This window comes from Pseudopipra pipra, chromosome 5, assembly GCF_036250125.1.
Source record: "Pseudopipra pipra isolate bDixPip1 chromosome 5, bDixPip1.hap1, whole genome shotgun sequence".
Classification (NCBI taxonomy): Eukaryota; Metazoa; Chordata; class Aves; order Passeriformes; family Pipridae; genus Pseudopipra; species Pseudopipra pipra.
Window position 1 is genome coordinate 20,167,961 of NC_087553.1, and position 27,123 is coordinate 20,195,083.

Consider the following 27,123-nt stretch of genomic DNA (forward strand, 5'->3'; position numbering starts at 1 on the left):
TATGTCAAACAAGCCTTTGGTTTGAAGCCACTAGAGCAAGACAGGTTTTATGATTTTAAAGGAAGGACATAGGATTCCCCTTCTTGTTACAGCAGCATAAATCTCTGTAGCAAGTCCACTGGAAACAAAACATTATTTGTATTATGCCAGAAGTGTTTAAAGGCCAAGCTAAGATCAGAACACAGCTGAACTAGGTATAATACAAGCAATTCCTATTTAAAAACCATGGGTTTAGACACACTAACCATATTTATCTGGGGGGGGGGGGCGGGGAGAGAGAGAAAATACCAAACCTTCAAATCCAGTTAATTTCCTTTAGGTATCATGTACTGACAGGAGCTTACAGCTTTGCTGATTTCCAGAATTTATCATCCTCTGACATGCTGCCAACATCGCTACAGAGCAAATTCCTACACTTGTCGAAAGAAAATGGGGTGAGATGACCTGCAAACCATTTTGGTATCATGCACTAAACCCTGACCATCACTGCCACTGACTTTCTTGTATTACAAAACCACACATGTTATATTTAAAAAAAGACCACGTAATAAAATTAAGGGAATAGATCGATTATATTGGGCCCTCTGGGAGAAACATGAGCTTGATTTTCTCCACCACTTTACCTAGCTGAAATTTGTCCACAATATTATTTATTCCTAATGTCCCAGTAGCTGCCACAAACTCTGGGCTGTCTTGTAACCAAGCAAAAGGGCAGTTTCTGCCTGGAGCAGCCTGTGTGAACTAAGTTAAGACAAAGAGCATCAAGGAAACCCAATAACATATTTTAAAGAATCAGGAAGATAGGAGGAAGCAGTCATAACACACCCATCTCCACATATGCAAGTCAATAGTCCTAAATCACAAGAAGATATTTTTGAAGGTAAATAACTACAACCGACAGCCCTTTCCACTCAGCCTTTCTATGAGGTAAACTCTGTATTCTGAGGAGGATTTTCTGGAAATACACAAGGCACATTTAAATACTTCATCCCCATTAAGGGAGGGGAAAGTTCCCCCATCTCCATGTCCCAAAGGAAAAATCATGAACGGGGTCTTTTAAAGCTGCACAGAACCAAGTCGATGTGAACTGGCACAGGGTTCAGCCTGCCTGCGGGTGGGGGAGTGCACCTACCCCAGGTAACCACTCCAGTGCAAGCAACCCCATGGCTTTGCCAGTCTGCACACAGGGAACAGCAGAGAGTCCCAAAGCCCCCTCTCCTGTGCATGATTCCCAGAGAGTAACCAGCCCCTGGTGTGGAGTGGTGTGAGCAGAGCCATGGTGGAGCCCCAGGCAAGCATTTGGGAAGGTGTGGAAATCCACAGTATGAACTGCTGGGGAAACGCCACCTCCATGATGTGAATGAAAACCCTGTCTCCTCGCTCTCTTTCAGAACCTCACCGTGGAGGGCGCTCACATCGTGTCTGGTGACATCGCATCCACAAACGGGGTCATACACGTTATTGACAAGGTACACGGCCACACAAGGGAGGGTTTGTTCCTCTGCACCACAGGCAGTGCAAAATAATTAACTGCCTTTGGAAAAAAAAAAAAAGTGTTTGCACAGAACAGCATTTTGTCCTGCATCTGATCCACAGCAGGTGCACACACGCTGATGTGGGATATCTGCTCCCTTTCCAGGTTCTGACCCCCCTCCGCAGCTCTGTCATGCCAAGGCTGCTGGCCCGCCTGGAGCAAATGCCTGATTATTCCATTTTCAGGGGCTACATCGTTGTAAGCTTTCACATTTCTTTCACAATGTTTTAAGAACAGAGGAAGTTCTCTGCTTTGATTGCATTTGGACTGATATCAGACAATCGGTGGTCATTATGATTTGTTTCTATGTGTTTCACAACAGCAATACAGCCTGGCAAACGAAATAGAAGCAGCAAACATGTACACAGTCTTTGCCCCAGATAATGATGCCATAGAAAATTACCTAAAGGATAAAAAGTCTGCTACTCTGGTACGTATTACTCACAAGGTTTGTCTTAACAGCTCAGTATTTCATCACAATTTCAAGTGGATGGATTGAGAGGACACAAAAACAGGAAGAGAGATTTGTTGAGTTTGGTTTTTTTCTTTAACACCAGAGTTGGTGAGGAGGCACAGATCTACGTATATTTTCCTGGCATGCTGGAAGAACCTAGCTATTTGTTCTGGGTTTTGTCCTTCTCTAGATTAAAATCGTGCTGATAATATCCAAGACGTCATCAGTAAACTTTTTTTGGTTTGGGGTATTTTGAGTGGGTTTTTTTAATGCAAAGATCAGTATAGGAGTGACCAGGAAAAAACACTAAAATGAGTTTTCTAGGTCAACAAGTCCAGTCCCCTGACATCACTAAATATCCCATCATTAATAATGCCACAAAATACTCTGACTCTTTCTTAAAACTATCCAGATGCTTGCCCTTGTCACTCCTGTAAGAACACTATTGCCCAGCTACTTCCCACATATGGTGTCTAATCCCAGGTTACAAACACAGTTGGTCAGTCCCAGGACTCACAAAAATTTCTGACATTTTTGTGGCTACAAAAATTTCCTCAGGCAAAGCCCACTGCTGCTGCCACTCCCCAGGAGCCCCACGACAGGCTCATGCCCGACTGGCCACCAGCTCCTCCCACCAGCATGGATGTGTCCCTCCCAGCTCCCCTGCTGACCTCAATCCTCGTGCCCTGAGCTAGTTTATATTATTTTGACAGCATACCTCTGGCCAGTTTATACCCCTTTATCCTTATACCAGGAATATGCTTTAGCTGAAGCAACTTTCTCTTTCTAGCACTCATGCCCTGGCATATTTACAAGGCAAAACACCCTTCTCAAGCCAGTCAGTCTCCTCTCAAGTTAAGCTATCCTTTTTCTGAATCATCCCAGTGGCTTTCTTCATATTTTTTTCAATTTGAAACAGTTTTATGGAATGCATATATGGAGAGCCACACACCTTGCAGAGGAAGTTTTACCCATGATTTGCTCAATGACATTAATACTTCCCTGTCTCTTCCATAAATATTTACCCTGCCACACTCTGTCCCTACTTGCATGGTCTCCATTTGCAGCCAGGAAGCTGAGGAGCACAAGGTTCAACCAAATCGTCCCAAAGCATTTACCACTGATGGCAGACCCATGGCAAAAGCCCCACTTCCTGCCTCACCAGAAGAATTCACATGTGATCAACCTACGTCTGCTCAAATGACTTTTGAATGCTACTTCAGGTGTTTTGTGACACATCATCATCATTTCCGCATCACTGCAAGAAGCATTTATAACAAACTTTGAGAGATGCACAGGACATCAATCCCATTAGGTCTGGGTTACATACACAGAGAAATCCTTTTCACTTCCACTATTTACCGATGTTCCACCGGTCTTTCTTTCATCCTCCCAAGAGGAGGATGGAACCTTGCCATGCTCCCAACCTTGCCTGATATGGCAATCTGACAAAAAAAAAAAAAAATCAGAAAACAACCATAAGGGTAAGCCTGCCTGAGCCTTAACCTCTTTGTGAAACACTTGAGAGAACTCTGCTGCAGAGGGAAGTGCTCGGCACAGGGAGGAGAGCCCATTTCTTGGCTCTGATGAGACAAGAGGTCCTAACTCTACTGGTGACAAAAGACAGAAATCAAGATGGATGAGAGTTAACTTTTCATCCAATTTATCCAAGTCAGGAGCATTAAATAGGGCTGGATGCTGATGGAGATTAGCTCTACCTTATTTCCCACCTTCTCATCTGCAAATATTTTTTTGCCAAATCTGTGGAAATCAAAACAGAATGAGGCCCACCTCAAGAGATGTCAAGGCCACCATTTCACTCTGTGGGCAAAGCCAGGCTACATCACAAATCTTGCAACCTGGAGCTGCTTCATGCTTTCACGCACTTTGAAGGAGCCAAAGAATGAGAAGTATGAACATTCAGAACAAGGGGACAACAGGCAGCAGGATTTCCCACAAAGCACCTTTTATTGCAAAGACATAAAGCTGCAGAAGCACTATATCTGTCAGCTAGTCAGCCCCGAAACTCTCCAAATGCCTCAGTTTCTCTCACATCTATAAACCTCTCACAAACACATCTTGTTTCTGCTTCCTTCCTCCTGGAAGTCTCTTGCTTCAGAACAAGATGCAGAAGCTTTGAGAAGCCCTCACAAAATTTTGATGTATAGAGAATAACTTCATCACTTTTCAATGACATGAATAGTAATGAGGCATAGAAAACTTTTCAATTAACAGGTGTGGCTCTAGCTCTTTATTAACTGAAAATTACCTTAGAGATGTATTTCATATATATATATATATATATATGCTCTAAACATTCATCCACAGATCATTCAGGAAGAAAGAATAGGTATGGAAAGATTATAAAAGCACACACGAATATGCAACTTTTGATGTCAAATGAACTCATGAAGTTCAGAGTCCTAAAATGTCATCTGACTTTTCTCTGAATCTATCAACCAGCCTTAAGCACAGAAACAGATGCTACAGGGTCAAGCAAACCTTGGCCCTCACAATTCAATAGCTTTTCACCCTCCACGGTCAATAAAAATTTTATTATGACAGGAATGCAAGGTCTCTACAGTAAGAAGTATGAAATAACCTGCCTACTGGAAAGGCTTCTCTTTAAATTCAGCCAATCTAGGTTTGGCTTATATCCTCTGGAAAATGCTATTCCTAGTAACTTTTCATGCTCTGCTACATAACCCTGAATTTAACTGTCTGTTTGCAGGATGAAGGCCAAATCCGCTATCATATTGTACTGGATGAGAAGCTCCTGAAGAACAATCTGCACAATGGCATGCACAGGGAGACCATGCTAGGGTTCTCCTACCAGGTTGGGTTCTTCCTCCACAACAGTCAGGTACTGCACTTGTGTGTCTGCACTTGCTTGGAGTAACAGGTTTCCTGCTTCTTACAAATCCAGCTTCAGCTTTAAACTAACATGCAGTCCAAAGGGGCTCTGCATCCCCCACCAGCTTCTGCAACATAACAGCACAAAAGTTGTCTCTCAAATGCAAGGCCTGTCTCATACCTGCTTAATTCAAAGTCACCCTTGAAGGGATCTTTGACTGAATTTGATTTCAGTTGTGCTGTTCACATTTAGCATTGCATTTCAGATGTCTGTCTCTAGCAACCACAAGCCTGCATTCCAAAGCAGTCATTAATCTGACTTCCAAGAGCTATTAGGAACCTGCCCTTAATTATATAACATTAATTCTATTTTCTGTGTATTTACTCCACTTTCAAACCTAAGAGCTCAAAGAACTGGGCAACAAATATCAGTTGTCTTTCAACACCACTCATGGAAAAATCAGGCACAGCAAGATTAAGTGAAAGTCAGGAAGGGAATTCGTTCCTCCTTCTCTATCCCAGAACTCCCTCTGGGAACAGGCAAAGGAAGACAGAAATCTTCTCATCCAAGTAGTTTTAGCCCTGCTCTTTGCCCACAGCAGAGCCTTGGAAAGGTGTCTGCAGTGGGGCTGTTGCTGGTGAGAGCACAATGGGAGCGTGGGGTAGCATTGAGGTGATGAAAGCCCTCCTTGAAAGAGCAGCTGCTAGGAGAACTTCCCTGAAGCCCCCCACCCCCCAGACAGCAAACCCACCTTTTGGCATGCTATAGAGTCCTTCTTCATATGCTTTACCTTAAGATACCTTGTTGGAAAAAGCTGCTCCCCCAAATCCTGTTGCTAAGAAACTTCAACAGGCTGCAAGTCGTCTCATGCCCTCCAGTCCAGTGGAGCAGTTAAATGCAGCAACGGGAATACGAGCAAGTGCCTGATGTTAACTGCCTTTGTTGGTTTTCCTGAAGTGATACTTATACACCTCTTTCACCTGCTACTGCTCTAGTTACCATACAGCCACCCAACAGCTCTGCTGCTTTCTAACTGGTTGGATGTCTTTTGCAGCTGTTCATAAATGATGCACCTATACGCTATACAAACATTGCAACAGACAAAGGAATTATTCATGGACTGGGAAAGGTCCTGGAAATCCAGAAGAACAGATGTGATATCAATGATACCGTGATCATTGTAAGTGGTTCTGTTTGTATAGATGCTTAAAGGCCCATCAGAGAGATCTATAGCCAAACACAGCTCAACTGTACATGATATGTGACACTATTTCCCAGCAAGAAATACACACATGTTCTACAAATTATATTGCTAAAATGAGTTTTAGCATCTCTTAAGACAGTTTTAATCCCGCAATCAGTGTACTGACAGCTTGGATATCATATAATCAGAGTTACACAGGAATAAGCAATTCCTGAGCTATAATTTTCAGGAAATAATAGTAATGCATTGTTCTAATACATCTTCTTAGCCAGGCCACTTGTCTATAAAGTAAATAAGAGGGGGGGAAAAATGGAAAATAAATGTTTTTTGTAAGGAAAAATAATTTCTTTTCATTCCAAGTATAGATTACCTCCGTACGTACACATGAACTCCTTGGTACCCTCTGAGCAAAGCATTCTCCCTCCTTCATTCACTTTACATTTGAAATATAAATTATTTCACATTCCTCTAAAGCATAGGATGTGACTTCCTCACAAAGGTGTCCTTTGTCTTTTCTCTTGAGTGTATCAAATTGGACAGCAAACAGGCAGCTTTCCTCCCTTTTCATGGATCATGCAACAAACTAGACAAGGAAGAAAAAGTCAGACTTGCACTTTAGTTAAAGCAAAATTAACAGGCATGAACTTCTGCAGCTTTTCCTTGGAAAACAGTCCCATATTTCACTCAAGGCTTTTCTACAGCTTGGCTGTGTCACATCCTCTGTTTTTCAATGGAAAATTATCTTCTCTGCTTTATTCAAATGCAGAAACATACTAAAACATTCACTTAAGCCTTGCTGAAAGTAAGGCTGTAGCTAAGCAAACAGGAATAGTATTAAAAACTGTGTACTGGGTGCAACACATACCTAAGCATTTTGCAGAAACCAACCTTATGTATGTGAACAATTCACACACATGGCATGAGTTTTCCATTTCCAAGCTGCCCTTGCACCACAGGAAAGCTATATCCAAGCTCAAGATTTGCCTCTTATTGTGGTTTAGATGGGAAGACCTTTGGGAAGCGTCACTTTAGAAGAGCAAATAAAATTTCCCAAATCTTTCTTTCTCCTCCCCATTGGCAGAAGGCTTCCTGTGGGGTTGCCCTACAAAGCCACTGGTAGGGATATTCTTCCTTGCTGAGAACCTTTACCAAAGGGGTTATCCTAATTATGCACCACAAGGGCTAGGTTTAAAAATATAGCTGGAAATCATGCATTTTCTATGACACAACCTGTCTACAGCTCTATACAGTCTGTTAACTACTTTCCATTTCTGTTGCTTAAGGAAAAATGCAGAATTTGTTCACACCCATCAAGTTGCCCCCCAGGAACAAAAGAAATAGTAAGTACTTTATCGTTAATGCTAATTTATTTTTTTCATATCAGAACTGAGTACACATGCATTCAATTCCATTTTTAATACAATTGCCTCAGTTTCAACAAAAGTTATCATATTATCATAGTTACTTCAGCCTGCTACATACATTGCTTACAGTCAATAGACTCAATCCACCCTGGCCTTAGAGATTTTTATAAAAAATTTACCTTTGGTCAAGGCAGCAGAAGGGCAGCTTAAAGATAGCTTTTTCCTTCGAGGCCAGTGTCTAGTATGCATTGGGACAACCGAAGACTTCTCAAATTGCAAAGTTTACCACCACCATGCAAAACTGAGGGAATTAAACATGATCTGGAGTATGCCTGAACTACAGAAGTGGTTCTGAGCCCTTCAAATCAGAGATGTACAGAAAGGCAAACTCAACCCATCCCCAGCAATGTGCTGTGAGTAATGGTCACAAGGAGACTTGGAGACTGTAGGGACTTTGGATGCCTAGATCCAACACATGAGAACTGCAGATATTTAGATTTTCTTAGTATATAAGTTTATCTGGGAAAGCTCTTCCATTGAAATTACATATTTTCCTTTTTTATTTATTATTTTTTAATGAATTATGCCAGTAATAGTATTCCAAAGCAGATCAAGTCCCATCTACCTCACTAGAGTACTTGACTGGCAAAACCAAACTGTGTACTCGTGGGTAAACCCAAACACCTCAACATTTCCTTTACGATGAACAGCTGGATGGATGCTTATCTCAATCTCCTCACAAGTATACAGTGAGATCTAAAGTTTTCTTTAGCAAGAAATCTTTCCCAACTGTGTCCAGACCTGAAAGACAATGTTTCAACAGCTGTTTTTGCACAAGTTCAGAACCCAGCTTTCCAAAAACTAGAAAGATGAGAAAATGTGCAAGAGAAGAAGGGGAAAAAAGAAAAAAAAAAAAAGAAATGTTTTTCAAACTTCAGAAAATAAAACCTGTTCAATTCTGAGCAAAGGTAATATTTGGACATATCTTTAAAACACCACAAGACACTGAGTTAAACTGATCATGTGTTCACTAGCAAAAAAAATCCTTTTGCTAATATATTTTTATTTCTAAAAGTACTTCCTTCATTTTCATTGTGAATATGTGAATCAGTGCACAACATGCATTAAGGTAATGTCCCATTTTTTCAAATATTTTAAAGTAGCTGATCACTATTACCCAGAAGTGCATCTGTTTCTCCAATATTTGCTCAGGCAGGGGAGAGGAAATACTGTGTCCTCACAGAAAACCACATGAGAATGTACACCATCCAGATCGGGTGCCAGCCAAAGTGTGCTAAAACCATCATTGTGAGTACACTGCTTCTATTGAGGTAAAAGTCAGGAACCCCCATCCCTGAACTTCGCCCTCCTCATAATCCCTGCTAAGCACACACAACATGTCAAGGCAGCTCCTGACAATATATTTGTTGACCTTTATTATGGATGCAACACAATGCAACATTAAAGACTGATAGCTACAGCACAGGAAAGGCTGGGAGCTGAGGGTGCAGAGGGAGCACAGGTTTGGGAAGGGTAACCCTATACATGTCCCTAAAATCCTGTCCACCTTTCCCTGAAGAGGTGAAGGGCACCTCGGTCCCACCAAGGACTCGGGGTGGCAGCCTGTGTCCTCCAACACTGAGGAATGTGGTCACAGACCAGCAAAGTCCTGCTAAAAATCACAGGAGCATAGAATGGCCTGGGTCGGATGGGACCTTAAAGATCAACTACTTCCAACACCCCTGCCATGGGCAGAAACATCTTTCACTACACCAGGTTGCTCAAAGCCCTCTCCAATCTGGCCTTGAACACTTCCAGGGATAGGTTATCCACAGCTTCTCTGGGCAATCTGTTCCAGTGCCTCATCACCCTCACAGTAAAGAATTTCATCCTTATACCTAACTAAATCCACCTTTCTTTCAATTTGAAGCCATTACCCCTTGTCCTATTGCTACACGCCCTTGTAAAAATCCAGATCTCTCATTCACCCTGCCTGCTACCCTGACCCTCAACACAGCATTTCTGGGTTTCCAGACAAGGGAGTGCTGCGCAGGTTTCTTCGGGCAGCAGTGCCAGCCCTGCCCAGGAAAAGCAGGGAACGCCTGCTTTGGAAACGGCGTCTGCCTGGATGGCATCAATGGCACAGGCACCTGCCAGTGCGAAGAGGGGTTTGTCGGTACAGCCTGTGAAAGCTGCATTGATGGCAAATACGGCCGCAACTGTGATCAAGGTACTGAGCATCCCCAAACCACACAGGCAGCTCTGCCAGTCTTGTCACATGTCAAAACCTTCCCCTTACATCTCCTAACCATGTCTGTTCTAGATTCTAGAAAGGTACAGTGCTTTCGGGGTAATAGGGCAGTCTTTAAAACATCATTAACCCCTTTCCTTTTCTCATTTTGGTGTTTTCTCTCTAATCTCTTGTTTGCAGACAGTGCCTCCTACTCTGGCACACTACAGGCTTAGAACAGCGTCCAGCAAGAATAATCCCCTTTAGCACTGCTATTTCTCCAATGTTTTTTCATTAAAATACAGTTTCCGTCCCTGTATTTGGGGACAGAGGAAAGATAAGCATAGTTTGAATTTAGATTTATTCTGTAGTTAGAAGCCAAAAAGCACAAGAAAAAGCATTTTTTGAAATAGCCTACAGCAGATGCTGCCATCAGCAGATGATGTCTGGGCCCTCTCTCCTGCCCTTCCTTCCCCTTGCTGTGCACACTGGCACACTGCACAGGGACTGTGGCTTCCTCCCATCTCTCCCCACAGCGTGCACTTGTGTCCATGGGAAATGCAGCAGTGGGATCGACGGGGATGGTTCCTGTGAATGTGACGTTGGCTGGAGAGGGGTGGTGTGTGAGACTGGTGAGTGTCCCCTCCTTTTTTTTTCCTGAGGTGAGAAGTGAGCATTTCAGGAAATGACAGAACTACAGCCACGATCAAGTCCCAGTGCACTACCAGATACCCAGTGACTTCCCACACAGAGTGAAATACGGGTCACACTCCTGTGTTACGGCAATTAATTACTGTACTAATGGAGAGCCAGCTGAGATACTGCTCATGATACTGAAACTCCCTAGTTAGCTACTTCTCTACCTGTGTCACCCTGTATCTGTCCCAAAGAACATCCCATTTATAAAAGCTACATCTTTTCCAGAGCAGGATTACCTAGCACATTTTGATTCTCAGATCAAATTTTAGCCTCTCAAGTGCTTCAATAAGTTGATTTAGCTACACCACACTGTCTATTAAACTATGTTCTTGGTAATGCAATAAAAAAGTAAATAGCAAATAAATAGTTTTGTGTTGGCTAAATCCATCTCCTATATCCAATCACATTATGTTTTAGTTAGAGGTAATTAAAATGTGTTCAATAACTATTTCAGAACTCTGCCCATAATAGGATAGAATAAAAAAATGCCATAAACACATTAATAATAGCATTCAATATCAGTTTTAAATTTTCCCAGAGAAAAAATTAGTAATGAATAGAATTTTATAAGAGTTGCTGTATCTGAGAAAACCTACACCTACATAATTAAACTAATAATATGCAAGATTCACCAGACTAAATACAGATAAATGAAAATGGGTGAAATATTTTCCTAGCAATATGATGACATAACTCTTACTTGCAATTGAATTTAAGTGCTATCCACTGACCTATACAGATGGAGTCTCTATAGAGATGGATTCTCTATAGGGATGGAGTTTCTATACAGACTGAGAGCACAGTTGTCTGATGCAGAACTCGGACTCCAGCTCCACCTGATGGGATCAAAAGACTCTGAGCTTCAAAGGATGTTGCCCCAAAAGGTTCTGATCCCTGATTAATTTTTTTTCCACTTGCAGAAATCAAAGACGACGCATGTAACTCTTCATGCCACACCAGTGCTAAGTATGTATGAAATCCACTTATTTAGAGGAGAGGGGAGAAAAAGGGGATCTCTTGCAATGCAAAAAGCATAGTCCATCTTGCTCATGACTTCCCAGCAGTGTAGGTAACACTCATGTTTTCCATCACAGAGATAAGGAGCAATGCAAATGTAATGTACACAATGAGAAAGCCAAGAAGTTCAAAGTGTTCATGTTAAAATGGGGGAAAAATGGGATTTTTGGGGTGAGGAAAAAAAAAAAGAAAAACGAGAGGGGGAAAAAAAAGCAAGACATTCTACCATGCAGTATATAAAGAAATGGGGCCTGCAGCACTAAAGAGAACAGGAGGTCAGGCCAAGACTAATGACAAAGGTGGGTTTCTGAAGTGACCTTTAGGAGTATCAGCTCCTCCTATTTGCCCCATCCGCCACCACACATATCACTGAGAAATGCCATTGGCATTAGGGACTTCACCAAAGAAAACTACATTGGACAAGAAACAGCTCTCCTCTTCACATCAAAATATACAAACAACAAAAAAAATGCCCTCACCAGTCCAGCACACCAATACTGGGAACTAACTAGTTTTCAAAGGAGGAAGTGACCCCCACTGGCCCCTCATCACTGACCAGACAGCAAGACACTAGCCAAGACACTTAAAAAAATGAGAAAAGATGGCTGGAAAGATTCCTCACTTTCAGCCACAGCTCTTCTGTAGGAGCTGAGAAATCAGAGGGGCAAAACCTTTTTTTCCTGATGCAGGTGATTCTCTCCCCTTTGTGTTAGTGAACAGCAGTTCACAGCAGTGATATTTGAACAGGCTTTTTTTGGAAAACTCCACTCTCAAATTTGCTCATGGGAACCCCACACATTCTGTCATCAAGACTGTTTCTGACAGAAGCAGACTGCTCTTCTCTTGAGTATTTTTCATCCACTGATGTACACCTGTATGTACAAGGATAGGTGCAGGCATGGCAGAATTGTGCTGACTGCATTTTGACCTTATCCCTGAGCAACACCAGGGAGCAATCCCTGTATTGCACAGAGTTCACAGGGCAATAAGCTCACACTTGCATTCAGAAGGCAAAACTGCCCACGAAAAAAACAAACAAACTTAAACCCAAAGAATTCAGATGTCTGGCCCCTGAACATCAGGGCTGCTGCATCCCTCCATAAATTTATGCACAGTTTTTGAGGGGGTAGACATGCGAACTCTGGAGTTCTGCATGAGAAAATAGGTCACTTAATGACCAAAGTGTAGAATTTTAATACCTAAAATAAAACATTCAAAATACATTTGAAAAGCTTAGTCCAGCTAGGTTCGTTTTTATGGGTATAGTTAAATGCCTTGTTATTTCTATGCAATGTTACCTTCAGAAGAACTCACAGCAGTACAAAAGACTTGACTGCCTTTTTTTCTTTCTTTCTTTTTACTTCATTAGCTGCCTTCTCCTATCAAATGGCACTGCCTATTGCAAGTGTGCAGCTGGGTTTGAGGGGAACGGGACATTCTGCACAGGCAAGTGGACTTTGTTTATTCCCTTTTGAAAAAAAAAAAAAAAAGAAACAAGGTTGAAGCATTCACTGGTCATGGTAGAGTTGGTGAGAGATGAGCACTTCCCCATGCACCAGTTAAAAAACAGGAATTGCTGCCAGTTCACTCAAAACAAGTAACAGCCCAACAGGTGTGGATTCATAGCAGACAAAGGGCCCAAAATCTCGAAGTTGTGAGGCATTGTGCTAAGGGAGACCAGAGAAAAGGGAACATGCCGTGCACAAGCCCAGCCCCATTGTTTGCAGAGTAATGAAACCTGGTTTATGACTTTTACTCCCTTTCCCAACAAAGACCAGCAAAGAGAGGCCAATTCAGGGTACAGTAACATTTCCAGCTATTGGAAGCTGTATAGCCCTACCACTTCCTCAGCTTTCTGAACTTGCTCAGATTTCTGGTATGGTAAAATCCATTTCTTTAGACCAGAGAGATTCTGAGAGACCCTCAGAAAGGGGCAATAGCAGCTTATCCTAGGTGTTCCTCCAAGAGTCTGGGATATCCAGACTTACAAAGTAGACAGCTTCCAGCTACACTAATTGTAATTAATTTTACAGTTGTGTTTCTTAATCCTTAACTCATTAAAATACTAATGCTTTTGAGAACAGAATCATATTTTTCTACTTACTCACTGTGGCTGACAGGGTACTAATCCTTTTCTCTTCTGGCACAAAACAGCCAAATCCGTTTTAATCTAGTGGTGGGCAATTCCCCATGTGCAGGAAGATCTGAGTGACACAGGTCATCCATAGTGACTCTGCCCTCACCCTTGTTCCCCTATACAGGATTCCTGAGCAAAATTAGTTACGGGAAAAGTCAGCTCCCTAGTGTGGCTGTTAAGGCTGCTGAAACAGCAATTCAGGATAATTTGAGGAAAAACTATAGCAATGTTTGAGCTGATTTTATTCACACTTCAGAGAAGGTTCCCTCCCTGCTCTCAGGGTAATCCACACAAATTCATTCTCTGACTCACCCAGAGTCGGAGAAACAGTAGGAGTAACCATCTGAATAACAACCAGGACATTCTGTCACAGGAGGGGCTAGGTGGTATTATACTCTAGACCTCCTGCAAGAGAGAAGGAGTATGATCTGGGTGCAGAAAAAGTCAAGCTCAGGGAAAGCTTAAAATGGCCATTTAAACTAGAGAAGAATGCAAAGGTCTCTTTTTTTGTTGCTTCATTAAAATAGGTGGAATTGGAAGATGGGAAGTTACTGAAAGTCTGTCCTGGATGAATTCTTACCTTCCATACTAGAAACATCTTCTCAGCTTTCCCTCTTTAAACAATAAAATGTGTTAAATATCTGGCACTAGTGAAGTCTGTGGCCTCCTAAATCAGGAGGATTCTGTGTTCTGAAAATGTTAGTTAATCCCTTTAAAACACAGAGACAGATTAACCTGAAAAGCCAGTTAAGCACATTGGTTTAATCTGTGTCGTTGTCACTGTTCAGCTATCAATGCCTGTGAGACCAGCAACGGTGGCTGTTCTGCCAAGGCAGAGTGCAGGAGAACAACGCCAGGCAACAGAGTCTGCGTCTGCAACGCTGGGTACACCGGGGACGGAATAGTCTGCATCGGTAAGCATGTGTGTGTCTCACCTATTGCACAGAGGAACACCACAGGAGTGAGTTTTCCTGCAGGTGGATGATCCTTCTTCCACTGTGATCCAGAAGTGCAGTTTCCTGACACTCTATAGGCTGATGCCAAAGGCACCTCTACCTGCCATGTGGCTGATACTACTTGGCAAACCACGCAACTGCAGCAGTGTGGTGTGACATCAAATGTTAAATGAGATCTACATCTCAGCAAGGCTAACCTCATCTTCACCAGCTTGATACACTCACACTCCTCTGACCATCACAAACCTTAAGACTTTCAGACATTGATGTACCACACATCCCCAGGTTTTAGAAATGCTGATGGCAGAGTTTTAGTCTTCACCCAGACAACTAAAGGCCTAGACTGAGGTATTAAGCAGCTAAAGGAATGAATTTTACTGATTCACAGTTGTCCTAAACCTGCGTTCCTGCTATGCTTTATTTAAAAATTCTCCCTTCTTGGGTTTTCAGAAGTCAATCTTTCTTTATTACACTGTCTATGTTTTATAAAGAAATCAACCCTTGTCTGGAGAACAACGGTGGATGTGATAGAAATGCAGAATGCACACAGATTGGACCCAATCAAGTGAGTACTTTGTGAAGAAAAATAAGATTGGCCAAGTCTTACAATTGTGTAAAGAAAGATTTGCCCATCTTTGTTTTTAAATAGAGAAGTGGATTTCAAACCAAAAATTCTCAAAAGTATATTTTTCTTTAAAAAGGTATTTGAGAGGGAGGGTGGGAAAACACGAAGAAATTAATTTCAGTAAAAGAAATCCAAACCTGCAGAGGAAAGCAGTGTTTTGCTATCTCAAGTAGTTGTTTTTCTCTTTTGGGAGGTTTTGATATGAAAACCTGTCAGTTTGAAAGTATTGCCAGATAATGTTTCTTTTATTGTTATAGAAACTCTCCATGGAGAAATTCCATTTTAGACTAGCCCTTCTCCCAGCATAGATCAAACACATTCACAAGGAAACAACATGGCCTGACTCATAGTTCTTGCATAGGGGTTGCAGCATTCCTGCATCTGCTCACTCCTCTGCTGTTCTCATTCACTCCTCTGTTTTGTCCCTTTTGTTTGCAAAAGTGCCACATACTCTCCAAAGAGAAAGTAGCATAAAAGAACAAGGGGACAAAGGAGAAGCAAATTGGTCAGGGCAAGCGGGTGACAGAGATTAGTGATTTTATTTCTCTAACAGTTTCAGAAGAAGCTGAACTCCCTGGTTCTAACACTTCTTGTCATCTTCCTATAGTTTCATATTGGCTATTGGCAGGACTGTAATCCTCCAGCGAGTACTGCACAACAGTATTTCTTCAGGAGCAAGGCAGGAAACAGAGACCGGGAGTCAGAGGCCACCTCCTGACTTCCACTTGTTCAGGGACAGAAGGGACAACAACCCCATTAGCCCTTTTTGCCAGTCCAAACAAATAACTCTGTGCCTTGACTGTCATTTGTAAGCCAGTACATTTTTGGTGAAAGCACAGAGCCATCTCCCCCACCCCTCTGGACAAGAAAGGTGATGGTTACTTTCCTCCATACATCTTCTCTGGGGACAGAAGTAGTAGCTACAACATGTTTGTTTATTCCTCCTTACCCGTGAGGATGTAATTAACATCAGAGAAATAACAACGTCCACCACAAAATCCCAGCACTGCAAAGGTAAACTTGTAGGACAGAAACGTGTTTGCTTTCTCTAGGGCTGTCAGTCACCCAGAAGATACATAAAACACTGTTATTGCACCACCTCACAGTTTTACTTCTGCTGCATATTAAACGTAAATCCTAAATTGAGAACCATTAAGTAGTGAATTGGAGAAAATAATTAATTTCTTTGCAACTATGCTAATTTCTCATTTTTTTGATAATTGCAAGTGCAAAATAGAGTAATCAGGACATAAGTGTCAGATGCATTCCCACTGGGAAGCTGCCAGTAACATCAGGACATAATTCCAGGTGTGTTTTGAAGATACATTTCATCACAGCAGGGGAAGGAAAGAGACAAGTGGGGAACACCAACCTATGCAAATAAAATGAGGGAAACAAATTAAGGGTTTAGTCTGTTTTGCCAGCAAGACGCTTATGTGCAGATATCAAAGGGGTCATGTCAAATGACCAGGGCAGCAGAGAGGAAACCAGAAATGGACAGGCAAGGAAAGGACAGACGGAGCCTCTTGAAAACTGTTACTCCCCAGTCTCAGTCTCTGGTTGCTCATGCTGGCCAAGAAACTGCTGCAGGAGAGATGATGTACTTTCAGCTTAACAAATTGTACAGCATATCACTATTAAATGATTGAGGGGGAAAAAAGCAAATTAAATATATGTGTGCTGAAAAGAAATAATGATCAAGCATTTTTCCATGTATGCATGTTTTCTGGTTTTGTTTTGTAGGCAGTATGTAACTGCCTAAAGGGATATTCTGGAGATGGTAAAAGATGCACATATATCAGTCTGTGTTCACAAGTAAGTGTCCATTTAAGGTCTCATTATCATCCTTACACTTTTGGGGTTTGTATGCATTTTAACTAAGTCAGGTATGCTAAGAACTAACTTACATTAACTTTGCCAATCTATAAATATTCTTAGTTCGGTACATGCTTTAGTGCTGTTGCTATGATAGAAACTAAATATGCAGAAAGGGCTTTTCTTGGACCACAGCCCGGACGTAATACAAGTGAGGTCCTGGACTCATCATTAAGTCTCAGAAAAACTACTTAAAATCCAATCCAGAGAAACAGTACCTAGTTTGTAGTGGTAAAACTTAAGTCATATCTTTTTTTGTCATTGCTAGAGTTCATACAAAAAGCCAACACAAACTGTTTCCATCCACAACACGCAACCCGGGACATCCCATGGCATTCTTCATTCTGTCCCTCACTTGTCATTGCAGGCTGAGAATTAGCCAGATTCATTTTGCACAAGCTACCTCACACACTGCAAACCACATATTTGCAAGCAACATGGTTCTCTGCACCAGCTGCATTACTCTGCTTCTTGGCAAGCTGTTGCAGGGACATATCCACTCTCCTGTGTACATTAATCCTCTGTGCTTTAAGCACAGCAACAATAATTCTTGCCCTCCCAGTCTGGCCTGTCAGCAGGCTTGATCTAACCTTGAAAGGTTGCAGAGATGAAAGAGCAAGGGCAAAACCAGAGGCTGGAGGAAGGGGAATTTAAAGTTATGAGCCACTGCTCCCTATGATTTTGTATTCTTTTGCTTTTTCCTATGCCTTGTTCCAGCAACTCTGCTTCCACTTGACTAATTAAGCCAGGCTAATTATGTACTTTAAAAAAAAAAGATAATGTTGAGAAGCACCAATGTCAGACCAGAGGCTTACCTGGTTTCATGGTGACCAAACTTCTGTGCAGCAAAGCTTCACAGGTAGCTAAGACACCCAGCAGTCTGTCTAAACCTAGACAAATACATAGCAAGCCCACCCAAACCCACTGTTAACAGCCAGGCAGCTGTGTGACCTGTAAAGTCAGGTCCGACTGGTAGCTCCCAAAGGAGCTTCTGCTCCCACTTGTGCCCCAATGGAAAGGATCCCTGAGATGACCAGCAACAGAAAAGGCACCATGAAACAAGCACAAGAAAGAAAACAAAAGAGCTTCTCAATTTTTCCCAATTTGCTCTCAAGTGCAGGACAGAAGCTTATTTGCAAGCTGAGGTGCTAACTGGGGAGAATCTGCCTGTGACTGAGCAGAGCTCTGAGCCCCAGCATGCTGTTCCTGAATGAGGAACATCTCACTTTAGCATGGGGAACTTTCTGGAAGCAGGCAGCTGGGTGAGATGCATCTGCTGCTCCAAGCCCAAGGTTGCACTGGCAGTAGACCCAAGGGACAGATAGGGGATGTTTTAGAGTCAAAGACCTGTAGCAGTTCCCTGTTCCAGTTGATCTGGGCCATCAGACAGACAGGGAACAATAGACAGTCCTCTGCTAATGCTCCTCCATAACTTCAGGCTCCTGGCACTGTTAAAGTGATTTACAGCTGTAAGTAGTTCCCTTTAGTGTAAGTCAATTCTGCTTTGGCAGAGCAGCTAAGACTCATCCCTAAGATCCAGAACGAGACTTGTATGTAAATATTTTGCATCCTTATAGCATCATGAACTAAAGATATAAGGAGTGAACCAAAACTATGTCCTCTGCATAAAATGAGAGTTATTTGTTATAAACTTTAAATGCTCTATGGTGTTTGCAAGAAAGTATATGTCATCAAGTACCAATAAGATGTGATTTCAAAAAGCTGTTGTGATTAAGTCTTTCTAAACTATAAAGTATGTAAATGGGGGGGAGGAAAGTGCTGAATTAGAACTGTTTTGTGCACCTGGCAACGAAGGAATTCTATATTTTAAAATTTGATCTTACAAGAATAATGGAGGCTGCAGTGAATTTGCCATCTGTAATGACACTGAGCTGACGGAAAGGACCTGCACCTGCAAACCTAACTACATTGGGGATGGATTTATGTGCCGAGGCAATATCTTCCAGGTAAAGTGCTGCACTTCGCTCTTAGTTTCCTTCAGATAGTTACTTAATACAGTAGTTGAAACATGCCATTTTTTCTTGGACAAATTTGTACCCCAGAATTTGAAATTATCCCAATCCAAGAAACAAGGAATAGGAACAGGATGCTGCAAGATAACTGCCTCAAACAAACAAACAAACAAACAAAAACCCCAAAACAAATGAACAAAACAAAACAGACAAACAAAAAAAAAACAGAAAACCAAACAACAACACAAAAAACCAAACCCACACAAACAAACAACCAACCAAAAAAATCTCTGATGATCAATCATTATGACTGCAGTACCAGAGCAGTATTAGGAAGTTTTAGGTTTCAGAGCCTGCTATTTGACAGAGCAAGGTAAGAAAAGAACAGGAACAATATTTATTCCAAACCAGAAGTTCCCCTTCTTGTCTGAGTGGTGCATTTGTTTTGCACTCCACAGACGTTACCTCACATATTCATCACTGTTACAGAGTCTTGTTCTCAATTGCAGGAACTTCTCAGGAACTCCAACACATCTAAGTTTTATTTCCACTTAGAGGTAAGAAAAGGTTGAGTGGTTTTTTCTTTTTTTTTCTTGCCTCAAGCGTGTAGATGGAAGGGGAGCAGGCAAGAACCTGGCGTGTACCAACATCCTTCAGCATAATTGGGTCTGGATTTGGATCTCCAGTCACTGATACTTGAGATGCTCTAATTTAAACTATTAGCTGTCACTAAAATCTAGAGTATTAATGACCAAGACCAAGATCCCAGGGAAATGTAGGACCTCCAGACCAGACATAAAACAGAAGCTTTTAACCATTCATAGTCTGAAGCAATAAAATACCACTCGTTTACTAACTCTGCATTTCCAAACAGCAGTGTTTTCAGTTGCCTCTCCGAAACATCGCAGGATGCTGTGTGTGTTGTGAGAGGGCCAGAGTGCACCACCAGCTCTCACTGCTTTCTGGAGACTGGCAGTAGCCATTCTGTGTTTACCCCAAGCCTCAGGGCAGCACAGACCTCTATACTGGCCTGCTAGCCTAAAGACTCATATTCCAGCTTCAATTCTGTTATCATGGTAGACAGATGGCTTCCTCTCGCTTTAGCAGAGATCTCTTCTTACTTCAGCTTTCAGTGGTCATTGCAAAGTGGCTGCAATACCCCAGGTCAATTTGTACCCCTAAAAGTAATTAATCCACTCCTGCGTACAAGCAACCATGTATCAGCTAAATGCATATACACACAAATGCATGTTATCCACTCTCACCTTTCCCAAGATGAAAGGGTTTTTTCATCTTTCCCTTGCACAGGAGGGAATAGCCCCCTCTGCCCACCCTGTGTTACTGTCTGTTCAAAAGGGAGCTTTCCCTCTTCTGTTTGCTATTGCTAAGGAGACAGAGAACTTGGCTTTAAGCTGGAAGAGCAAAATCTTCCATTCCTGTGAGCAGAGGTGACAAATGGAGATAGGAATGAAAGTCCACATGAGAGTGTTTCTCTCACCCTTGTGTTGCAGGGAAGGGAACCCAACACATGGCAGCATTGGGGCTGCAGGCATCACCTCCCCATGACTGCATGGCATTAGGTGTATTAACTCATTACTGCTTTGTCCTCTTAAATTTGGCAGGCCTTGTCAATCAAAGATATCGCAGGCCCTGGCCCTTTCACTCTGTTTGTACCTCGCACAGACATACTGAACACCGACCCACGAGTAAGTAAAAGGGCCAGATGTTTTTGGTGAGGTCGAGATGAGCTTTTGGGGTTCAGAAGCCTTGTTCAACTACTTCTCAACTGCTCCACTTTGCACTGTAGGTCAAGGACTGGATTGCCAAAGGAGTGATGGCTCAAGTCCTTCGGTACCATATGGTGGGTTGTGCCAATCTGTTGTACAACGACCTGACAAGAATCACAAACATCACCTCTCTCCAAGGTGACCTGATACACATCAGCTACTCTCAGGTAACTGAACAGGAAGAGGCAGGGAACAGAATAGTTAAACAGCCTACTCTCATTCAGCTATTTTAAAAAACTTGAATGGTTCCCTTTCCTTCTCTGATGCACAAAAATCAATGGCATTCAAATAAGATTGCTTATTCAGTTGAAGTGTTCAGCACTTACCCAGCATGCCAAGAGTGGAGTTATATAACCCTTGCTTTTAAACATTATTTTATCCTCAGACTCTGGCTTTATTAGCATGATGAGAGTTTGAAAAAGCAAAGGGACATTTATTAAAGCTGAAACTGCTATTTGCTGCAAAGAAAAGATGGTCTGGAATCACTGTGTCAAAGCAATTCAGCATCAGCCTTACTGTCCCACAAGGTTCCAAAGAAAACATGTTTTTGTTGCCTTTCCAGAACTCACTGGTTTTGAACGACAAAGCTGAAATCATAGTCAGTGATGCTGTTGGCACAAATGGTGTGATCCATGTCATAAATCAAATTCTGGTCCCATCACATATGCAGGATTTTCCCCTCAAGAAGGTACGTACAGCCCATTGCCATTGTCAACCCAGGAGCTTTTCCACAGTTACTGTTAGATATACAAATCATATAAGTCAGGAAAAAAGCAGTGATACTAAAAAGACCTTGTGCAAACACTAACACTGCTGCATAAATTAAATGTTTGTTACATTTAAAATTCACCAAAATTACAGACAAAGTAAGAATAGTATAAGAGGAACTTTTGCACAGGACTTTTACAGTGGCTTTGGTTATATAACAAAAAGTGACTTACAGGGAAAAGTAAGCTCATATCTGCTTTCTAAATATCCATATGGTGTAATTTTTAGATAAATTACTCACATTTCTTTCTTTGTAGGAAAGCCTTAAAATGGTTGCAGCCAAACATGGATACATCCTGTTCAGCAGTTTGCTAGAGGTAAGCACACCAGAAATAGGAGCTATTGGACAAAGGTTGCAAACAATATTTTTTAAAGACAAAAGCACACACATAGCACATGGCATCACTAGCAGGATGCTGTTCAGAGGACCAAAAGGTCTCACAACATGGTACACAGCAATCCTGGTCACCATGCAGTTCCTCTCCCACAGAGGTGAGAGGATATCACACAGACTCACAGCCACCTTTCCCCCCTTCGATCAGCTCTGCCCTACTGTATATCGAATTACATGATCAAGGTTTGACCCAAGTATGACCTTCTGAACCCAAAGCTGGGCCATCAGACTGGTTTTCAGTGGGCAGTCCTCAGTGATGAAGCACTCCTGAGAATTCTGTCATATAACTCAACTTGGGCAGCTCAATTTAGACACCTGAATTCTAAAGTCATGGTGTTTGCAGGCTGGTGACCAGGCACCCCACTGGCCATTGCATCCCAGTGATACTAGACATTCACCCCATAGGGTCAGTGCCATTTTAGATAGGGCATTAATCCTCCACCCCAATTTCTGGTATGTTGCAGAAAAACAACCTGCTTGGGCTGATCTACGACCCTATTCACAAACCCGTCACACTCTTCTGGCCCACAGACACAGCTATCCGTGGGCTCCCACAGGAGCAGCAGGACTTCCTCTTCAAGAAGTCCAACACTGACAAACTGGTGCAGTACCTCAAATTCCACATTGTCCGTGATGCTGCGGTAAGCCCTTGCTTTTTAGGAGCACTGCCAAGGCCAAGATGCGCAAGCCCAGACACCTGCATCTCCCCTGCTTCCTTCCCAGGTGTTGGCCTACCAGCTCCCCAGCTCTACCTCACTGAAGACCCTGCAAGGCTCCAACCTCAGTGTGAGCTGTGGGGATAACGGGGACATTGTAAGTGTTCGCTCTGCCAGCACATTTATCCCTCGCCCTTGATGCGGGATCCACTCATGCAGAGAGCACTGTGCCTCTCCACAGCCCCCAGAGAGGGTCAGAGGCACCAAAACTTCATTGTTCATCTCCAGTATGTGTCAACAGCCACACCAACAGATTCAGCAAACTAGGTGGTTTGCAGGGCTCTCTGGAGCTGTCATTTGCTCTGATTCTATTTGTTCAAGACAGCTCTCGGCTACCTTGAAACTGAAATACCAGCACATTTTAACTTCTACAATGAAATACCAATGGAAACCCATTGAGATTAACCTGTCTTTGAATTCCATCTGCATGCAAACTCTAGTTTGTAAGCACCTACAAATTAAGATTGCAGGCATGCACATAGCCTGTTAAATCAGAACAATGTCACATTTTAATTTGCAAATGTAACAGATCATATCTGACAAGCATCAAAGCCTAAATATGCATAAGGTAAACCTGTGGACGTAGGGCTGGCATACTCTGTCCTCTTCAGCAAAGAAAAAACATCATAGAATCATAGGATGGTTTGGGTTGGAAGAGACCTTAGAGGTCTACTTCCAACACTCCTGCCATGGGTAGGGGGACCTTCCACTAGACCAGGTTGCTCAAAGCTCCATCCAACCTGGCCTTGAACACTTACACAAATGGAACATCCACAGCATCTCTGGTCAACCTGTTCCATTGCCTCATCAACCTCACAGTTAAGAATTTTTCCTCAATAGCTAATCTAAACCCACCTTCTTTCAGTTTGAAGCCATCATCCCTTGTCCTATTACTACATGCCCTTCTAAAAAGCCCCTTTCCAACTCTCTTATAGCCACCCTTTAGGGAATGGAAGGTCTAGGGTCTCCCTGGAGCCTCCTCTTCTTCAGGCTGAAGAGCCTCAAGTCTTAGCCTCTCTTCATAAGAAAGATACTCCAGCCCTCTAATCATCTTCGTGGCCCTCCTCTGGATTTTCTCCAACAGGTCCACATCCTCCCTCTGTTTGGGGCTGCCAGAGCTGGACACAGTACTCTAGACACACATCTCTCATCTATGAGGTTATAGCATCCAGCTATAAGAAGAGAGGTTGCAAAATTAGTTTCAAACCCCTACAGCCTTCAATGCTACCTACAGTATAGTTTGACACACCAGCTTGCACCAAGAACTTTCCTGTAGGGGAAAGGTTATCCTCAACTCCCATTCAGGCTCTGGGTTCAGCCTGGCCCCAAGGAAGAACAGTTCATGGCCTCTCATACCCCTCTCTCTCTGTCCTGTCTCTCAGGGTGCCCTTTTCCTGAATGACAGACAGTGCAAAATAGTGCAGCGGCAGCTGGAGTTTGACGGGGGCATCGCCTACGGTATCAACTGCCTGCTGATGGAACCCAGCCTGGGGGGACGCTGCGACAGCTTCTTCACTGTGGATTTCATGGTCAGCCCCCTTTTTGGTCCCCCACCCTGATAAAGACATAGCCCAAGGGCCAAACTTCTTCACAGAGACTGGGGTAACACTTGCTGCAGTTCTGGCACTACTGAGAGTACATCCCACCACTTCAGACTGGCTTCATATGGTTAGAGCCAAGATTATGAAGTGCAGCACTGCACCTGAGAGATAAACAACAGAAATTCTGCATCCACATTAAGCAACATACAGGACAAGCAGTTTCAGTTAAGACCACCTTAGCAAGCCCTGCCCTGTTTTCAATAAGAACAGAATCTTACATATGCAAGCAAAAATTTGAGCAAGGGCAAATCTTTTGATCATGCTTTTAAATTAGTAGAAGTTCACACTCTGGATTTGTCCATAGAATTTGCATTTACAAAGCTCCCTATTACAAAGGAACAATATTGCTGTCCCAACAGCACAGGGTATGAATGACACAAGATAAAGAACTACTTAGCCTGTGTCAGTCTCTGACATTTCTTGCTTTCACAGAAATATTCTTTAACACACCTGAACAGGCACCATTAGAGTGGAGGAAGTTTTCTCTGTGAACTTTGATGAGTCCCACAAATGGAACATTTTAAAAGCCATTTTGAAACAATTTCAAGACCAAATGTTCTTCAGTTTAATTTGAATGTCCGAGAAAATTACCTAGAAGTAAAAAAATTTTCACCTAGTCAGTCTTAAAAAAAGCTTATTGGAATATATGTTTCAAATATAATACCAACAGTTGTGTGTATACTATCTGCTCAAGTCGGCTTCCGTTTCACTTTGTTAAATGAAACTAAATTTTTTCTTCCAGAAGTTATATTCTGGTATCAAAACTACTTTCTTGTATTTTGTGGCACTAAATTATTGCATCTATTTTGTTGTCATTTTCCTCTCTTCTTTCTCCAGAGCTTTTTATGATCTTTTTCAAGTGTAATAAGTCTTACCTCTTCTCCGCTCATATTTGCTGCTCTCAGAAAATGGATTTTTTTTGTCTATGTCAAATAGTCTTCCATAACCATTATTTTAATATGCTTTTTTCTCCTTTTCCATTTTATACAACAGGGGCATTGTGTTAGCTGTTTCAGTAACTCCAAATGCCCTCCAGGGACAAAACCAAAGGTAACACATTCAAATCTTGCATGTAAGCTGTCTAATTTTTCTTCTCTGTACTTCATATAAGCAAACTAGAAAAATTTTCTTATCATAAATAAATCAAAAGGAAACCCTTGACAGTGCTACCACACTACTAAGTGATGCCATAAGCCCTCAAGGACAAAGCTGTCCCTGGGCAAATAGCCAGGTGCTGGTGATGGGGGATGCTTGTTGGTCTCACACAGCATCCACTGTAGCAAGCGCTTTGGTTGACATCAGAGCAGCCCCACCACTCTCATTAATGGTGCTTAACATGTCGGGAATCAAAGAGAAGGTGGGAGTGTCACACCTGCACCCTTCACACATCACATTTTGCTTCGATGTACATCAGAAAATGTGATTTAAAGAGGAAAAAAACAACCCCCCCCACAGCACTCATTTTCCTGTGTTTCCCCCTTCCTCTCTCTGTGCTGGCACACGTGGTGCCCAGGAAGGAATCAGCTGGTGCACATATGAGTCCTATGGGCTGCGGAGGGATGGTTGCCGTCGGAACTGCTCCATGGTCATCCACACAACCAAGTGCTGCAAGGGCTACTTTGGACCAGACTGCCAAGGTAGGATTCCCACCTACACTGCTGGCCTGTGGCCTGCCCCAGTACAGCTGCATGAACTGAGAGAGCTGGGATAAGGGGCATGAGAGGGGACCAGCTGCAAGATGGGGGAAGTTGGTTGCAAGAGCCGAAGAACACAGAGACTGTTATTGCTCCAAATAATCTGATTTCACATTTAGGGCAAGTTTTAAAGTCCACGGTAGTAGCAAAGTGAATGCTATAGAGAGTAAAGGCTGTCCTGCTATAACCAAGCCTAGAGAGACCTAATTAGTCACCAGCTAAAAGTCATTTATACACAGACAGACATGAGATTCACACATTTACACTGGCACACACCTGAGGCAAATGCTTGATTGCTCAGCCACATGCAGGTGCACACACCAGCAGAATGAGCTCAGAAATTGTAGTTTTGAAGAGGTGTGAGACAATTTGAGAGGCTTTATCTCAGCTGTTAGTTAGCAGACACTAACAAACTGCTCCTTCAACCCCCAGCCCTGCAGGGGAACAGTACAGAGGCTCCCGCCGGGACACACAGGGTCAGGGTGCAAGTAAGAATCTCTGTTGGCAGACAGGTCCAGTGACATATTAGTCCTGCCAGCTTGCTCTGCCCCAGTTTCACAGACAGACACATACAGATCCCATGTAATTTTGGCCAGGCCAGCCTGACCTGTGCTTTGGGCTCACCCATACAGCATGTAGGCACATAGATATGCACAAGCAAGGCTCGAAATTGGCAGGGTCTGGGGAGTGCCATTCACAGATGGGTCTGACTGAGCAAGCAGCCAGATAACAGCATCCACGACCCAGGGCTGGAAGGGTCCTCGGCACCTTACTGATAGGAGTTGTAAAAGTGTGTCAAGGAACTCAGAGCAAAAGGCTTGCAGTAGTCATACGTGTCACAGCTGCTTTTACGTGCCTCACCAGAGATGCATTCAGAGGCATTTCCCTGCTCAATTATTTTTACAGAACAGTAAATAACCAACAGTGACAATGAATAAACACTTGAGCTAAAGAGCCGCTTTTTCTTTTTTTTTTTTTTTTTTTAAACCTTTCAGCTTGCCCTGGTGGCTCAGAGACCCCATGCAACAACCATGGCCTCTGCAATGACGGGTACACAGGGACAGGAAAGTGCCACTGCAACAGGGGCTTCAACGGGACGTCGTGTGAGCTGTGTTTGCCAGGCAGATACGGCTTCAACTGCAGACGTACGTTTAAGTTTCCTTTCCATATCGATGCCCACATCAAGCCTGAACTATTTTGTCAGCAATGAGTTTCTAAGCAAGTCAAAAAACGCTTCCCGC

The 27,123-nt window shown here is 42.7% G+C and overlaps 1 protein-coding gene across 1 annotated transcript in view; it reads left to right on the plus strand.

Annotated features, from left to right (window-relative positions):
* The window catches only part of STAB2 (stabilin 2), an 86,656-nt gene that overhangs the window by 41,824 nt on the left and 17,709 nt on the right, over positions 1-27,123 (plus strand). The window contains exons 30-56 of the mRNA XM_064654834.1: positions 320-434; positions 1,392-1,469; positions 1,640-1,732; positions 1,857-1,964; positions 4,720-4,851; positions 5,897-6,022; positions 7,330-7,386; positions 8,623-8,718; positions 9,445-9,640; positions 10,177-10,272; positions 11,260-11,305; positions 12,726-12,802; positions 14,282-14,407; positions 14,941-15,014; positions 16,818-16,889; positions 18,797-18,916; positions 19,432-19,479; positions 20,545-20,628; positions 20,730-20,876; positions 21,272-21,397; positions 21,735-21,794; positions 22,336-22,512; positions 22,595-22,684; positions 23,970-24,116; positions 25,182-25,238; positions 25,702-25,825; positions 26,878-27,027. Coding sequence (XP_064510904.1) covers positions 320-434; positions 1,392-1,469; positions 1,640-1,732; positions 1,857-1,964; positions 4,720-4,851; positions 5,897-6,022; positions 7,330-7,386; positions 8,623-8,718; positions 9,445-9,640; positions 10,177-10,272; positions 11,260-11,305; positions 12,726-12,802; positions 14,282-14,407; positions 14,941-15,014; positions 16,818-16,889; positions 18,797-18,916; positions 19,432-19,479; positions 20,545-20,628; positions 20,730-20,876; positions 21,272-21,397; positions 21,735-21,794; positions 22,336-22,512; positions 22,595-22,684; positions 23,970-24,116; positions 25,182-25,238; positions 25,702-25,825; positions 26,878-27,027 — 2,822 coding nt within the window. The remainder of the gene's footprint in view (positions 1-319; positions 435-1,391; positions 1,470-1,639; positions 1,733-1,856; positions 1,965-4,719; positions 4,852-5,896; positions 6,023-7,329; positions 7,387-8,622; positions 8,719-9,444; positions 9,641-10,176; positions 10,273-11,259; positions 11,306-12,725; positions 12,803-14,281; positions 14,408-14,940; positions 15,015-16,817; positions 16,890-18,796; positions 18,917-19,431; positions 19,480-20,544; positions 20,629-20,729; positions 20,877-21,271; positions 21,398-21,734; positions 21,795-22,335; positions 22,513-22,594; positions 22,685-23,969; positions 24,117-25,181; positions 25,239-25,701; positions 25,826-26,877; positions 27,028-27,123) is intronic.